Source organism: Podarcis pityusensis, assembly GCF_964106645.2.
Source record: "Podarcis pityusensis genome assembly, chromosome: 9".
Lineage (NCBI taxonomy): Eukaryota > Metazoa > Chordata > Lepidosauria > Squamata > Lacertidae > Podarcis > Podarcis pityusensis.
In genome coordinates, this window is record NC_138034.1 from 32,263,893 (window position 1) to 32,281,410 (window position 17,518).

The 17,518-nt window shown below is 40.5% G+C and overlaps 1 protein-coding gene across 8 annotated transcripts in view; it reads left to right on the top strand.

The window, feature by feature from the left end:
- NEK1 (NIMA related kinase 1) overlaps positions 1–13,561 on the top strand; it is a 40,536-nt gene extending 26,975 nt beyond the window's left edge. For all 8 annotated transcript variants that reach the window (XM_081021682.1, XM_081021681.1, XM_081021680.1 and 5 more), the window contains 9 exons: positions 1,088–1,255; positions 1,662–1,782; positions 1,896–1,993; positions 4,653–4,864; positions 5,398–5,552; positions 7,902–8,101; positions 9,243–9,376; positions 10,325–10,457; positions 12,221–13,561. In XM_081021682.1, coding sequence (XP_080877808.1) covers positions 1,088–1,255; positions 1,662–1,782; positions 1,896–1,993; positions 4,653–4,864; positions 5,398–5,552; positions 7,902–8,101; positions 9,243–9,376; positions 10,325–10,457; positions 12,221–12,234 — 1,235 coding nt within the window. In that variant the 3' untranslated portion in view covers positions 12,235–13,561. The remainder of the gene's footprint in view (positions 1–1,087; positions 1,256–1,661; positions 1,783–1,895; positions 1,994–4,652; positions 4,865–5,397; positions 5,553–7,901; positions 8,102–9,242; positions 9,377–10,324; positions 10,458–12,220) is intronic.
- Positions 13,562–17,518: the final 3,957 nt, after the last annotated feature.

The following is a 17,518-nucleotide window of genomic DNA, read 5'->3' on the forward strand; positions in this document are numbered from 1 at the left end:
AAGTGTTTTCGCTATTTAATACAGACTTGATGCCATTTTAAAACATGTATTTTCTTAAAAACTGTTCCCTTTAATATTCCTGAGTGTAAAAGACTGGAACTTAACAGTCTCGTACAATTTAAAAAATGCATACAATTTCCAGCTGTTTATGTAAGACTAAAAACAATTCACTTTCGGACCCATTTGAATGTTGCAATAAACCACAGTTTGTCTTAAATTGGGTTGGCTAACCCCTTGTTTGGTGGCCTTCAAGCAACTTTTTCTTCTCATCCAAGACCCTACTGAATTAATCAGTAGCATATATATATATATATATATATATATATATATATATTTTATTTTATTTTTTTAAAGTAGGCGTAGCACTAGAGGTGGAAGGAGAAGTTTAAATCCAGCACCCTGATGGGAATGCAATCACTCAATAGACAATGATCAGCTAGATCATTTGATGAACAGGGAGGGGGCAATAACTCTTCTCAACAGATCTGCATGTGTGTTTTATGTGTGTTCACACATTAAGGTGGCCACACCTATTGCTGGCATGCAGCCTGAGGAGGGATGGCAATGGGTGAATGCAAAAGTTTAACCACACCAATCATGATTAAACTATGCTTTAAGAACATGTGTTCCCCCTGTCACAGGGAGGAGCTTAAACAAGCCAACGCAGAACATGGTTTCCTTTGTTTCAAACAAACCACAAGCCAGAAATAAACCAAAGTTTGCTCTTGGTCTGTTTCTGGCTTACCACTCATTATTTGTTTGAAACAAAACCAGGGGGCCATGGTCAGATGGCACAACAAATTGTTGGAACTACAGTTTGTGAGATCCACGAGCAATAGAGGAGAAGCCACCCAAATTGTCATGCAGCAAGAAGGAAACATGTTCATTATTAAACTATTATTTAAGACAAACTGTGACTTAAGACATGTTAATGAGGCTACTGTAAGGATGCAAGTTTGTTTTCTTCCTTTTAGTAAAGAAACCTGCATTTATTAATTCTGGACAGCTTACATTTTTACCACACATCTGTGCTGCAACATATTCAACAAGGTGTATATTTAAGTGGCAATTTATTACTTTGCTATAGAAGTTTCAAAGGAACCATTAACAGTGAGAGACAACAGTGAAATGAAAGCAGAAACTCATGCCAGAGAGGAATCATCGACTGAAGTTGAGAATACTGAAAAGACGACACAAGAAAGCTCTCAAGCATCTGAATCTACCCAGTTGACAGCCAGGCCTGATCTGATAAACGGTATAACTTCCCAGTTCCAAATTTATTCACCCACACCCCTGTTTTTAGTAAGGAGCAGAGAAATGCTATTAATGGAAGTTCAATAATTAATAAATTAGGGCAATACAATGTCAAAAATAATTTATGCAAAGGTAACACGCTGAAGAGTTCTAATAAAATTCCAAAGTTCTCTTTAAATTTGGCCTCTGCTTATAGTTGCTTGTCAACTGTGCATCTTAGCACGGACGGCTTATGAGAGCTAAATAATTGTTTCAGTGCCTTCCCATAGGACATATGTGTTTATGCATAACAATTATAAATAGCTTTTGTGCCTCCTGCTAAATTTTAATATCCCTTAGGACTTGTGATGCAAGTAAATGCCTTTAGCACAAGTACCGCTTCTTTCATTTGTGAACTTTTTCCACAGAGCCTGAAGACTTGGAATCAGAATTGTTAGAAGAAACCAAAGAAGATAAATGCAAAGCAAATATATTCCCTGTCATTGCTGATGTGTGGGTTAAAGAAAGAGCAGAAGCAAAGGAAATTGTGTAAGTCACCCTCCCTTTTATGCTTCCACTGGTATAAAGTTTCATTTTTGAGAGTAAAATGAGGAAATATATTGTGTGTGTGTTTATTTCCTGGCTTTGGTCATCTTTCGCAGGTCAGAAGATCCTACTGATAGTAGCCAATATGAAAACGAAGATCTTCCAGAGGATGGGCTACTAAAAAAAATGCCACTCCATGATGAAGCATCCGTAGGTCAGCAGTCATATTATTTATACTTCTTATAACCTAAAATGGAATTTGAGATTTTGGGGTATTCTGTATGTCTTTTGCCAACGTGAATTGGAATACTTAGGTTGCAATTCTGTGTCCCACAAAGCCCTGCTGCTTCTGAGCAGACATGTAGGATTGAAGTGTAAACAGAGAGTTAAACTTAACATGTCTTGTTCTTCTGGTCTGTAGGGAGTATAGTAGACAGGAGAGGGTTGATTTCCCTTCAAGAGGAAAGCCCAGGCCAAATAGCAGCAACAACAACAAAATTTGTGTCTTTCCTGGATAGGAGGGATCTTCCAGTTACAGGACAACTTTTCAGTGTAGAAATTTCTTATGGGGGAAAAAACCATAAGCAGATAATCACATTTATCAACAAAAGAACAGTAGTGAAGAAGAAAAAATATGGAGGGAAAAGAAGGAGGAGTCCAATGGTGTCCCTAACTGAGAACTGCTAAGGAAAATGGTGCATGCTAGATTTGCAAACGACCCTCTGTGATTTACACTCTCTGTGGTTTGGTTGTTTCTATTAAGTGTGGGTAGACCTGTCTGCTCCCCTCTCCACTGACCAGAAGAACACTTCATAGTAAGTACAACGTTCCACTCTCGGAACACCGGGGGAGCAGAAAGCAAAAGGATATCATCATATCAGGGTGGGAGGAACAACTCTTTATAGCTGCTGATATTGTACTTTCCTATGGAGGAATATTTGAGGAGAAGCTTGTTGCATGAAGGTGGACAGTTGACCTATTGATCCTCCTGTTGAAGGTTCTGGTAGTGTGCTGTGACCAAGCCATCCAAGGTACATGTTATGTGCGCAGAAAAGGCTGTTACACCCTTGCAGGCGCATGGCATTCGTGAGCATACTAGGTCAGGCAACATGTATTCTGACTCCTCTGTTCATTATGTTTCTTCCCTGTATGCCAGTATGGAAGCAGTTCCGGCATAGACTGGGAGTATTGGCCCATGAATACAATTTGAGGAGACTTCTGAGTGCCAGACAGACATTGGGCTTCTGCCATTCCATATCCTGGGAAAATGGGGTTAAGATGGTTCTGTAGGATTTATATTTCTGCATACCAGGAGAAGGTATGACTGCAGCCTGTGGGCAGTGGCTGGCTTGGAGTTATCTGTCCTAGGGGATTCTTTACAAGGAACCATCCAGACCCAGTTAACAATGGATGTAACCATGCTGGACTGAGGAACACTTGATATGCTATAATCCATACATTTAGCCCTGACCTCATTGGCTGCCATGGTGCAGGCAGAAAAACGTGTGGTTCTAAGCATGCATCTTCCGCCATGAGCAGAAATGTTCCCCAACTTATATAAACCTTACAGAAAACTACATTTTGATGAGGTGTGCGCTTCAGCAGTTCTTTATGCTTCAAAACCCGGGAGACGAGGTTTCAGTCTTAAGGTGACATTGATAACCTCTAAGAGACTTGCATAGAACAACTTCATAAATGTATTTCCAAAAGTTGTGGAAAGAACTACAATTCCAGGGAAAAGTTCAGCTAGCAGGCCATGCACTAGAGGGACCTTTCAAGCCGCTCATGGATTCATGAGAATTATTATTTATTTAAACTGTAGCTATCTATAGAAGCGCTTTGCTCTTGCCCTCGGAAATAGGTCCTTGACCCCTGAGGACTTGGGGAAAGAGTCAGTTCACTAAATGGAAGCAATCTGCTGCTCCTATTCTGATGGCTTCAAAAAAGAACCCTGTTGCTTCTGCCCAGATAGCTTGCTAAAAGATCTTGTCAGACCTATACAGTGGTACCTCGGGTTAAGTACTTAATTCGTTTCGGAGGTCCGTTCTTAACCTGAAACTGTTCTTAACCTGAAGCACCACTTTACCTAATGGGGCCTCCTGCTGCCACCATGCCGCCAGAGCATGATTTCTGTTCTCATCCTGAAGCAAAGTTCTTAACCCAAGGTACTATTTCTGGGTTACCGGAGTCTGTAACCTGAAGTGTATGTAACCCGAGGTACCACTGTATTTGTTCTAGAAGAACCCTGGGCTCCTGAGTTATGAACTGTCTTTCAATAGACTAATGAACAGAAGCGTCTATTCATTCAGTCTCTCTTGCACGCATTTTCTCAAGCATGCAGACACTATAAGGAGTATTTTCAAAAACCTGGTGAGGAATGGTGACTCTTAACATTGAAGGGAAACCCTTTTACTTGGAAGGAACTGGCCAGAGGGGAAGGGAAGGAGGGAGCCTGGAAATTGCCATCTGTCCCCATTTTGTCTTTACACAAAGGCTAGGCCTCAGCAATGTCATCTGGTACTTGTCACAATCCAACCCTCTGCCACTAACACACTAGCCACACTAACAGATAACAAATTGGAGAGGCCGTTTATGGGTAGGGGAAAGCTATAGCACCCTTACCCATGTAGTCATTTTGCTCTTAAAAGCTTGAACTCTTCCATCCACCACCCACTTTGAGGGATTTTGGGGCAGTCCCACAATTAATTAGTAATTTTCAAGGTAAGGTAATGCAAGGTGCAGCATCGGCCTACAGCATATCTTATTTCTGCAGTAAATTATTGAACTGCACCTAACACTTTTTTTAAACGAGGCTTGCTAGAATGTTAACCTGTACATGTATTTGTAAAATGGCGTGTTCTCTCTCGCTCCAGATACCCATGATTCCATGCAACCTGAACCCTTTTTTCAGAAAGTGGTACAGCATCAAGCAAGATTAACAGCTTTTCCTGTTCTGTCGGCACAGTCTTCCCTTGATGATTCCCTTCCAACAAGGTCACGCTCTGTATCACCAGAAAAAACAAAAGGCAAAAACTCATTGTTGATAGGGCTTTCTACTGGTCTCTTTGATGCGAACAACCCAAAGGTAAGCATTTAAAAAAAACAAAACAAAAAAAACCTTAAATGTTGCACATGGGTGTATTTGCTGCATGGGTATATAATGCTTACAGAATTGTTGCATTTTATAGACTACAAAAGGATTATATACTTGCACCCGTGCAACTGTTCTTTGTAATACTAGAAATGCACAAAAAAAATAGAAGTGCTACTTGGGAGATTATTTTTTTATTATGATTGGGGGCAACCTCCTAAAGACGCACCTGATACTAGTATACTATTGTATTTTTATATATATAGATAGATGGATGGACAGATAGATATCAACATATATATGTTTGGAAAGTAATAAAGGAGAATTCATAATTTTAACATGAAAACTGTTCTTGATTCTTCATTCTCCCATTTCCCCCCACTCTGGAAGAAAACATACAGGAGCTGCTTGTTACTATCATAACTATGCTAATATAAATTTACAAGTTATTTTTGTTATTATGGTCACACGTTCACATTCTTGCTGGTTGGTCTGGTCTGCTCGTTTAATGCAGTATTCCTTTTTAGCTGCTGAGAACCTGTTCGCTCCCTGATCTTTCCAAGCTGTATAGAACACTAGTTGATGTTCCCAGTGTTGCTGATGTGCAAAATCAACAGAGTCTTGAAATAGATGACATGGAGGATGAGCCCATCAAAGGAGAACAATCTGATTCTGAAGACATGTGAGCAAAAAAAAAACACTCAAAAACTGGAGAAGTATCTCCATAAAGCATTAACTTTAAAGCTTTTTGTTAAAAAAAAATCTTTTAAAAATCTAGTACAGCCACACTAAAATAACTGGCTATGTGGTAATATCCTGGTGGCTTTCCTCAAGGGAATAAAATTAAACCAATGTGATGCAGTGAAAAGCAATGAAAAAGAAGACTTGAAAATGTGATGCAGAGTTTTATCTTCTGTTTACAATAGGCTAAGTACTGACTGTACCTATTACCAAATCACTACTTCTTTTGCTGTTGCTGTCCTTCACAGAATGCTTAAAATGTTCAAGCTGTTGAGTGTGGAAGAGCTAGTCACAGAATTGTGATGTTCAGTGCATCTGCTGCTGAGGGAAATTGAATGCCCTTGGCTAGGGAAAGACACTCTCTGGGCCCATTGGTAGTGGAGAGAGAGCAGAGAATGACGGAGGGCTGATGAGCTGTTTAGGAGGTTACTGTCTAGGGGCCTTTCCACACTTCTCTTTTATCACAATATAGTTGCTGGGTGTATTTTTTTTTTTAAATTTTTTAGCATGCTTCCACACAGCATCATAATTAATCAGCAGGTATTCCAGAAAAATGTAGTCATAAACCACTTTTTCGCCTAGGAAAAAAAAACATCCTAACATTCTGTGAAAGATCTGGAATGGATCCTCAATATATTTTTTTTGTGTGGAATTTGTTCAAGCATCATCCTGCTTTCTCTGTTGGGAGGTGCTACTGGTGGATATTGTTCTACAGTTTTGAATATGTTTTCTGTCAGGCCCAACGTTAGGCCAAGAAGCAGCTTATCTCCTTTTCAGTCGTTCATACAGATACTGATACCATGTCAACATATTGCCGATGACAATGATCATTATCTGCAGATAATGTTCAGTCACAATAATAAGGTTCACCATAACACAAGACAGACAAAACTTGGTCCTTCCTTCTATTCTTCTGATACACCGTAGGGTTTGAATACCCAGGCCTTGTGCAGAAAACAAAAATGGGGAAGAGATTTTGGTACCCGGCATGCATGTTCTCTGACATTTGCTGGTTAGTGGAGCACAAGAACTAGATGAGACATAAAGTGTGTGCCTGCAACTCTTCTCGAACCAGGCACAACCAGCCATTACTGTAGATGGGGGGAAAACCGCACTCGGTCTCCTGTGTACAGCTACAGTTGACTGAATACCCTAAGTTCCAAATGTGATCAAATAAACATTGGATCCAACAGTAACTATACCACTATAAAAGCTCGATGTGGAAAGGCCGAGATTTTATCAATATGTGCTTTTTTAAAAAACTCTACTGAAACATTCCCTATCTTCTCTTGGCAGTCTTTTCAGTTGCCCAGCTGCTCATATAGTCCTTGGTTTTTAAAGTGGTTCCTATGTATTCAAAGCATGCATCTTGCTATATCTTTAAGATTCAAGGGCTGAGGAGCAGTTGTGTTTTTCTACTGTAGCTAATGGTTTCATAAACATGAGTGATTTTATTTGGGAGGAGAGAATTTTTCTGCATACTGAATTGGTTAGCTAAACAAACATATAGTAAGCATTTATTGAAAGTGGTAGAAGCAATTAGAATTTTCATGCTTTGGCCACTCAGCATCCTAACCACAGATCCACTCTAAAAACAGGCAGTGGTCCACAAACCCTTCTTACCAATAGTGCCATCTTCCTCATCACTCTCTTTCAAGGCCTTACCTGATGTGATGTGTTTGGCAGTGGGACAAAGAGCCATATTTGGGTTTCAATTCCCCTTCCCTGGTATCTTGAGACACTTTGATGGCTTTCCATTCACAGCTTAAATATGGTACAGCACAGAGCTTCTTTTTCCAGACCTGATATTTCTTCATTCCCCATCATGACAGGCTAAAAATCAAGTTAAAAACTGAATGCTTCATCTACTGTCTTTAAGCAATATAACCTCACAAAGAAAGTTGGAAGGCAAAGGTTCAATGGCATGAATGGCATTTAGTTACTTACATTCAATGGCATGAATGGCATTTAGTTACTATTTCAATACATTTAAGGGCTAATTCATATGTTACCTTTAGCAGTGTAACTGCTGTTTACTCTAGACTCTTATGCTATGCTGGCAATTTATAAATATTTTCTATGCTTTGGTACTTTGCATTGTACTTTCCATAAGGATATTACCCATACAACATGGCAGCAATCTATAGAGGAGTGTTTTTGCTGCTGCATCCACAAAGTAAGAGGTAGTTCATGGCTCAGCCCTTCACAAAAAAACCCCCAAACCCTAACCCTGTTTAAGACCTACTTCTCCTGGAATGAAGTAATGGTATGCAAACATTTTGCATTGCAGTATGTTTGGGGAGGCAGATCCAGATTTGCAGGAGCTTCAGGCTTCAATGGAGCAATTACTTAGAGAGGAGCCCAGCGATGAATTCAGTGAAGAGGAAGAAGCAACGTTAAAAGCTGAATGCCTAGCAAATGGTACAGAAGGGGATGAGGTTGACAACAATATCAGCAGCGAAAGTGTGCTTAATGAAGAATGGCATTCAGGTATATCTTCATTCCAGTTGAATGCTTTGTTCTTACAGAATCATAACTCTAAACGGTTTTGGTCCGTGTGTGTCTCAAACTTGGAGATAAACTCACTGATGATCCTGACTTGCTTCAAATCATTTCTACAACTTGGAAAGGCAAACTCCTAAAATAAGTTATAGAAATGATACACGTATTGTTGGCGGTGTATCTGTTAAGTTAGTTCTCCTGTTTTATCAGTCTAATAAGTTAGATACAAGGTCTGTTCAGCATTAACTGAACAAATATCTAATTTGAGACAGCACTACTGTTAGCATAGTTAACTGCAAAATGTACATTCAAAACAGCAAAATGTATATTGTACTGCCATGCAGATTGCAGTACATGAAGCACATTACTATGCTAGATCAAACCAAAGATCTGTGTAGTTCAGCCCTACATCTACAGGGCTTACAGACTCCCCAGTGTCCCTCAAAATTGTGTCTCCCAAGTTTGTACACATGCAATGCATTAATCTACAGAGAGGGGGTGCCTTTGTACAATTCCCTCCTGAATAACACAAGAAGACAGGATCGCTGCTTTTGTGCAAAGTATATGAGAATGCACAGCTTTTATAGGTTCTTTCTTAAATATTCTATGTATGTGGTGAATGTGATAAGTCTTTCAAAAGTTTTATTCATTCTATAATTTTGCCTCATTCGGCCTTCCAGAGAAAGTATGCTCATAGTAAGTACTGAAACTGCTCTGGATGGGGCAAAGGAAGTGTTCAACCACTAATGGAATGTTCCCTAGCTTTGTTCATGTGGGGTGGATATACATTGGTCTGATTATGAAATCAAAGTTGATGACATTTTTAGCGCAGCTGGCCACCAGGGATGGGAAGTGGTTCTGCCCCACTGCAGCACCCGTCCATCACGCACTGTGAAGCCCTCAAGCTCCCCTGCCACCCAGAACCCCAACCCCCTACACACAGCAGCCACTGTGCCGCAATACAGACCCCCCTGCCACCCTAAGACCCCCACCAATGTCCTACAGAGCCCCCCATACACCCAGTGCAGACCACCCCCACTCCTGACTAGCTGTGCTACTGTGTTGATGCAAAGAATTACTACAAAACAGGTGGAACATTAAAATGCTTCCCTGTGTTTCTATTGCATAGACAACAGTGATGGTGATAATGCCAGCGAATGTGAAGAGTATGACAGCGTGTTCAGTCACTTGGAAGAGCTGAGATATAACCTGGAGCAAGAAATAGGCTTTGAGAAATTCATAGAGGTTTATGACAAAATAAAGGTTTGTGGGATATTTTACACAAAGGAATGTGAAGGAAAATTGTTGTTATTAATTACAGTCCATCGTTGCAAGGTGTGAACTTAAATTAATCTGGTTATGTGTCAGTTAGTTGTTGGGCGTATGGGGTGTTAGAGGAGGCTGTATGAGGTAGCTTGTTCACCTTCGTTCTCCACTTTGCACTGAGCTCTCACCTCTGGCTTCTAGAAGCTATTTGCATGAGACAGTGGCCACCCTTCGGGAACGGCTTCAGCGGCTGGCTAAACCAGGGGAAAGTAGCCGATGAGTCTCAAAGCCTTGGTGCGTTAGGGACTTCCTCTGCATGCAAAGACGAGCTCTAGCAGACTGAAAAGACGAGAGCTATAGTGGGGTCCAGTGGTCAAGAAGGCAGTTTTTGCATGTGCCATAGAAGGAAGTGAGGGACAGATGGGGCTTGTCAACCTAGGAAGGTAGGCTGTCTAGAAGAAAACTCTGATCCTATGCCTCTGTTGCCTTGTGGAATATCTTCAGGACAAGAAAAGCCTAAGGAATAAACCCTACACAGATCCAGAGTGCAGTCCCAAAAACGGTTGGATGGCACTTTGTATGCCTCCTTCTGGCAGTTCCAGCAGCCAAGCTAATGCCAAATGTATTGCTCTGCTTTCCTGTGAACCACATCAGTGAGGCTGAGAGGGGGGTCTTGTCTGGGCAGCCCAGGACCTCCATACACACTGCCCAAGCTTGTACCCCAGAGAGGTCATTTTGGTGCTGCTAACGCAGCAGTTTGACTTCATCCCCAGAGGCATGCTCCATTGTCTCTTAAGACAGCGGGTGCCAACAATTAGTTGTCATATTTTGGCTTCCAGAGATGATTACACCAAGTAAAAAAGAAGCAGAAGTTGCATTTCTTTCTGGATTATTTTGAAATTTTTCAGCATTTCAGAAAGTACACTTATGTTCCTTTTCTCTTAGGCTATACATGAAGATGAAGATGAGAACATTGATATTTGCTCAACGATCGTTCATAATATTTTAGGAAATGAACACAAATACCTATATGCCAAAATTCTTCATTTAGTAATGGCAGATGGTGCTTATCAGGAAGGTAAATCATCTGTTTACTGTATTCATTCAGCACAGTACATTCTATGCCACCTGTTCCATAGATTCCTGTTTTGTTTGTTGCTGTTGAAATTGCTAATTCTAATATACACTGGGAAGTTACACAAGGCTCCCCACTCACAAATGTTGTTTTTAAGTATAATTATTGATGTGCATACACATTTTCCCTCAGTTTTTAACATCTACTGCCAGACTTGTATCGTAAAACCAATAGAATATATACATTTACAGTTTGTGTACATTACCAGCTTCAAGGACAGAACAAATTCTTAGGAGATATTTACAACAAATTCACAATTGTCCTAAGAAAGGCCATACTTCTGTAAACTACCTTTTTTTTGTTGAAATCTGACTATTTCATGTAATAAAGATGATAAAATGGCTGCTTATAAATGTAGCTGTTCAGTGCAGACTTAACTATGAATGAAAGGTCAGAAATGTTAAAAAATGGACAGGGAAGGGTATCATGGAGCTAACCACGATGCACTTTTACATCTGCATGCTGTTAATGCTAACCAGGATTTGTATTCCTCGTACTAATTTCAAGCTACTTTAAATCACCGTTATGTTAACAGTAGCAGATGTAACACTGAACCATGGTTAACTTCAAAAGAGAGATGGAGAAAGGAATTTGCAGGAGGGAAGGAAGTGTCTGAGCCTGCCACTTACAAGTCTCCTACCTATGAGCACATTTATTTGTTTAATTTATTGCATTTATACCACCTTTCTGCCAAGGCACTCAACAATTTTAAAACACTAAAATAATATAAAATGTAAAGACGGCCTTCAGGTGAGCAGGGAACACAGTCCACCTAGAGGAGATCCTGATGTTTTCTGTGCCTGTCTCCCTCATACTTTCCTTTTCCACACAGGGCAGATGGTTTCGTGGGGAGCAGTCTGACTGGGGTAGTCCCTGATGTTGTCTTTGCCTCCTTCACTCTCCTCTTCCTTCTCACAGGGCAGATGGTATCTGTTCATCCTGGGGGTGGTGGAGGATGCATTATCTACTCTACACCATTATCGCTAATATTTACCATATTTTTCGCTCTATAAGACACACCTGACCATAAGACACACCTAGTTTTAGAGGAGGAAAACATGAAAAAAATATATTCTGAATCTGCGCAGTGCCTCTTCAGCAAAGCAAAGTCAGAACAGCAAGAGGGATCACTGCGCAGCGAAAGCAGTGATCCCTCTTGCTGTTCTGGGATAGCTGCACCAAGCCTCTTCAGGGCAGGGGGAGCGTTCCTCCTGTTGCTCTGAAGAGGCTTTGCGCTGCTATCCCAGAAGTCAGAACAGCAAGAGGGATCGCTGCGCAGCGATCCCTCGTGCTGTTCTGGCTTCAGCGATAGCTGCGCAGCCTACATTTGCTCCATAAGACGCACACACATTTCCCCTTACTTTTTAGGAGGGAAAAAGTACGTCTTATAGAGCGGAAAATATGGTACTTTCTTTTCCCATATGCAGAGTTTGAAATCTTTGCAGCTTTAACTTTAGATAAACACATCAGTCACAGTAGCTTATAAGGTTAAACTGAGCAGCCTTCAAGTAAAATGCACAAATGGGAGGTGGAGTTTGTTGAATATGCAGTATTCAAACATCGCTGTCAGTCATCTTTACTCTTGGTGAATTTTCTGGCCTGTATTTTTTTTCTTAGCTTGAATATGAGGTCTTTTAAAAGTAGATGCATTTGGTAAACTGTTTTCCTCACTATACTAAACATTTTAAATTTTTCTTTCTTTGCAGACAATGATGAGTAAAACGCCCTGGTGACATTCTCAGCTGCATGTAGGTGTGTGGATTTTGTTGAGTAGAATAATGAGACACAATGAAAAAATAATATTTTAGTGGGGCAGGCTTATAATCTTGTTGATTGCACGGAGACGGAAAAAACATGACACTTCACTGAAAGGCTGTTTATAGATTTCTTTTGACATATAGCTTCATTCCTTCAACAGATAACTGAAAAGGCTACATTTCATTTAAAATGAGTAGCAAAGAATAGAAAGGCTGACTCAGAAACAATTTAGTGTTTGAGAGATTATCATGTATGAATAAGCCTATGTTGCATTAGGCGATACTGTTTGTTTAAATCTAAGCTGTTAAAAAGTACAGTTCAAACCACGATCTTTTAACGCTCATGCCCACCATTGGGGGGGGGGGAATCCTGTTTGGTACTGATGAAATTTTCAGAGACTTCACTTTCAGTTCAAGAGTTTATAATTTCTCTGTAATGGCCCCTTGGGTCTTAAACACACATAATATGAAAGTGAGCCTCATTGAAAACAATGGCGCATTTCTATATGAAGTGGTTTAAGATCAGGGTATTGAGTATTTCACCTAATGTGTTTGTGGATGAGTATATATATGTGTGTGTGTATAGAGGGGGGGAATGAATACTCTTTGGAAATATCAGTATTTTTATCAGGTTCAGTTTATTATTTTCCCCCCAATCAAAGCAAATAGTGTGTCATTTTTTAAGACTTCATTTTATTTCTGTCAAGTGGCTTAAGGAATGAGTTTGGAGCTGGAGGGAGAATCTGCAATTTTCCTCTATAAATGAAAGCAGCTCCAATATGATGGGTTTTTCTCTCTGTAGTACTATGTACTGGACTATGCCTGCTACTCATTTTTGGTCTGTAATTAGGACCATCCTAGCAGTGGCTGAGATGAAAGTTGCTACAAATGTTTTGCTGGTGGTGTTTTGCAAACAAGCTATGTATCTTGCATCCGGATCTTCCAGAGGAAACAAGTTAAATTTTACTTGATGTGTTTGTTCTCTCTCCCTTCTTTCCTCCCTCCCTCTCTCCCATGGAGGAAGGGGCACTTTATGGGGGAGGAAACAAATTCCTGTGAGATGATGACTTAAAATATTTTTAGTGTGCAACAGGTAATATCAGCGAGTGAGCTGAATCAGCTGTAATGCTTAACAGCTAGTTTTTCTGTTGAAAAAGTAGCTCTATGTCCCCTGGGTACAATGCCAGGCGGAATGTATGTATGTAAACTCACCGTGATTCTAACACTACATTTAAAAGTTGTTTTATTTCTAACCACATTAAATAAATGCTTGACCTTTTTGTATGATTATGTGGATTTCTCTTTTGATTTCTTTCTAGAGGAAAAACGGAACAAAATAAAAATACTATTTATATTTTGTTATACTCCTAGACTGCGTTTGAAAATTTGGCCCTATATTTGTGACTGCGTTTAGATGTACCCTTTTTAAATCCTATTCTCTATCCTTCTAGTGGTCAGTGATACCCATAGAATATCTATTATTTATAGTCTACCTTTTTATCTCAAAGACACAGGGGAAGCAGTGGTATTATATAGAAATACAATACTCCGTTGTCTTTTCCTTTGCATGTAAAATAAAGGCCGCAGACTAAGAATGGGATACAACATGCTGCTAACAGATACCCATTTATGCAACAGGGCTTCTCTTTCCGCTCCCTCATCATGCAGCTCATTGTGTTCCTCCAAAAATCTGCTTCAGACGCTCTAGACTTTTGGAGGCACAGAGGGAAAAGGAGAAACCAGAAGCCCAATTTCACAAGTAGCAGTTGCCCCAACAAAAGACACAGATGGCCCCAACGTGGATGCAGGAGGGATACCACTATCTCGTTGTAAAGAAAATAATTTAGCATTCAAAATTAGCCCAGGAGAGAAGTCTCTTTGTGTGACGCCAACAAGATGGCAGTGTCGTCACCAGTCAAGCATCCCTGGGGGTTACATTTTCCTTTCCACTTCTGCACGGATGGCTGGTACCTCATTTGGCCCAAGTCTCAGAAAGCGAAAGAGTTACTAACCAGCACAGAAGGTGCTATTCCGATGTCAAATGATGCTAATGAAGAAAAGGTTGGAAACACTGGGAAAATGTTTGTCCTACTGGTTAAGAAGATGCAAAAGAGGACTAGGTGGTGAAACTTGGGACTGTATCCCAATGTATGCTGCAGCTCTGCTGGTATAAGGGTCTTCCATGCACACAATGGAGCATCATCTCCTGTTCCCTCTATTTACCCTGCTATGTTCCCTCAAAATCCTTTACTTTACTTCCTACGTTTCTCAATTTATTAAGTCTTTAAGATTCCACGAGACTGTTGCTTTTAGGTTTCTCATCGCTCCCAAATTAATTTCTGCTTCCCTGTGTACTTGTTGGCATTGTAAGTCGTCACCCTTTCAATCTGTTACCAAAATCTGGATATTATAGTTCCAAAATTTGGGAACAAAGGGTAAGTCTAGATTCTCCATCACAAAACACTTCAGAATCAGAATTTAAGGAAATTGGTAGATATCCACCAGCAATATTGACTATAATAATACACTTTAGTGTATTTATTAATTCCTGAGACAATGACAATGCTAAACTTGTAAAACTGATAACATATATTCAGAAAGAATCATAACAATTCTATTACTCTATTTTAAGTAACTAAAAATTACTTCAAATTTTAAATGTTTCCAAGGCTTAAGTTCTTTTTTTGTGCTTTGAAGAGCTAGCAATACTGGGGATGAACAGCAAAGAACAAGATTAACATTACTTCTGCCAGTCTCACTCTATGTAGCAGAAAGCAAAATGAAATTGACTTGATGCTATCAATTGTCGTTTCATGGTCCGTTCCACATGCTAGTAGAGCAGCAAACTGAAGCCAATAGGTTGTGTCCATTTTAATTTACTCTGTCCAGGAGTGTGTTCTACAACATATGGTAGAGAAATACATTAAGCAGTTAGCAGATTTCTGCTTTTGGTAGGGATTTTTGTGTGTGCGCAAGTCCCCTGGTAGCACTATGCCAGGATTAACATTTTGTATTCTAAAGATGATAAAGGGGTCCTGAGGCTTTCATTCAGGATATTATGTGATTATTCTGCTTCTGGAAGAGAATGTGTGCATTATATTCAACATTCTCTCCGAAACAACCATTAAGTTTTCCTAATGTAAATAATATTACACCTGAAATCGTTGTGCCTTTATGTTTGTGGAGCCACCCAGCTAAGGGGAACCATAGCTTTCTCTTTGTTATTGAAAATGGCACTGGCCACAAGTATTTGTGACAAGGTGAGTGCTGGAATCAACAATGCATAATATGCATGTAACAGGGGACCTATGAAAAGGAATAGACTGATTTTGAGTAAGAAATCTCACGACCCATTACAGAGGCAGATATCACTTAAGGGAAGGGAAGCGACAGGGTCTTTCAGGTCCCTAGAGCAGGGGTCAGCAACCTAAGGCCCATGGGCCGGAAGCCGCCCACAGAGGTTGTTTGACCGGCCCATGAGCTGCCCCCGAACTGAGCTGCCCACTCCCGCGCTGCGCTAAAGAGGCGCAGGGACTCGCTTCTGTGGTGCTGAAAATTGCGTGTGTGCGCTCTCACACACACGCAATCTGGCCCACAGAGGGATCTCCGCGGGACTGATCCAGCCCAGGCAAGATAAACCTTGCTGTAATACAGTCGTACCTTGGTTGCCGAACGCAATCCATTCCGGAAGTCAGTTTGACATTCAACAACCAAGGTGCAGCTTCCGATTGGCTGCAGGGGCTTCCTGCACTCAGTTGGAAGCTGCAGAAGCCATGTCAGACGTTTGGGTTCAAAAGAACATTTTTCACACCCACTTCAGGTTTGTGGTGGTTGGGAGCCAAAATGTTCGACTTGCACGGCATTCAGGATCTAAGGTACGACTACATAATGGGTGGTTCCTGATGGGAACTGCCATCTGAATGACATCGGTGTCGTCATCCGGATTTCTCGCTTAGGATCTTATTATTATCATTATGTTTTATTATTAGTATTTTATTATCTCTGCCAAGTTTTAAGTACTGAGATTATTAATTAATTAATTAATTAATTAATTAATATTAAATTAATTAATTTATCTGCATCTGGTTATTATTATCTTTCTCCCTGTCCTGACCATTTATATTTATATTCTTTCAATTTGGCTGGTCTATTTACTTAACCGACCTGGAACAATCTACCAGAGAAAAGGCCGCCGCCCATGGGACAGAGGGTCATTGATGAATGATAATCCAGCTTTTACCTGGATGTTTAATCAATGCTCTTCATGTCTGCATATTTGTTCACAGATATAGGATGTCATCAAAAAGCCAGATCATACTTTTGTTTGCACTTCTTTTGGATTTCTCCTTACTGCAGAAAATCCAGTGCAGTCACTGCTGGCATGGTAGCTTGGTTATCATTTCCCCCCTGTTTTTTTCCCCCTCCTGCTGGGTGGTCTATTATTTCTGTGGTGTCATTTCAGTGGGTGGTCTGTTGCCACACCCCTCATCCTGCTTGCTCGTCATCTAAGCACAACCTAGCCATTTTGTTTCTGGCAGCCCCCAATATGAAAAGAAATACACCTGTTTCCATTGATTGCCACTTGCCGAAGGCATGTCCAGATCTGATAAGATATTCTCTCAAGGGCTCCACGCAGTAAAGGTGGAGGATTAACTGTGAGGTTGCAATAACTGCAATACATCAGTTGATGATTATGCCTTGCATAAGACATCTTTATCATTATTGCACAAGACCTTAGAATTTGCGTGTGTGTGCGTGTGTGTGTGTGATGGATATTCCTTCCTACTCTTCTCCTCCAAAAAGCACAAACTTCATTTTGCCTACAGTGAAATATCACAGCTGGCTGCATAAGGACCGTAGTGTTTCCTATTGGAATCACAGATATTTTTTTAAAGGTGCATATGCACAAAATGAAAAATGGTAGTTGAGAGCAAAGGAGAAGTGATTGACAGGAGGAACCAGATGCATTTCATGAAGCTCCACCCAGTGCTGTGGACAGTAAGTGGCAGCATGGTAGTGAGTGTTATGATGCAGGGATGAGGAAGAGACCAGGCATCTGAGAAAGCAAAGGCGCCAACTGTATGCATAGAAACATCATATCTGTATGCGAGTATGGAAGCACTCGGTGAAACCAAACTGCCTGGAACCACAGTCTCAGGTGGCACCTATAAGTATCCATTCTTGTACAGATAGCAACACTGACTTGCAGGGCCAGCATTGTGTTAATAGCCCTCTTTTTTATTGTAG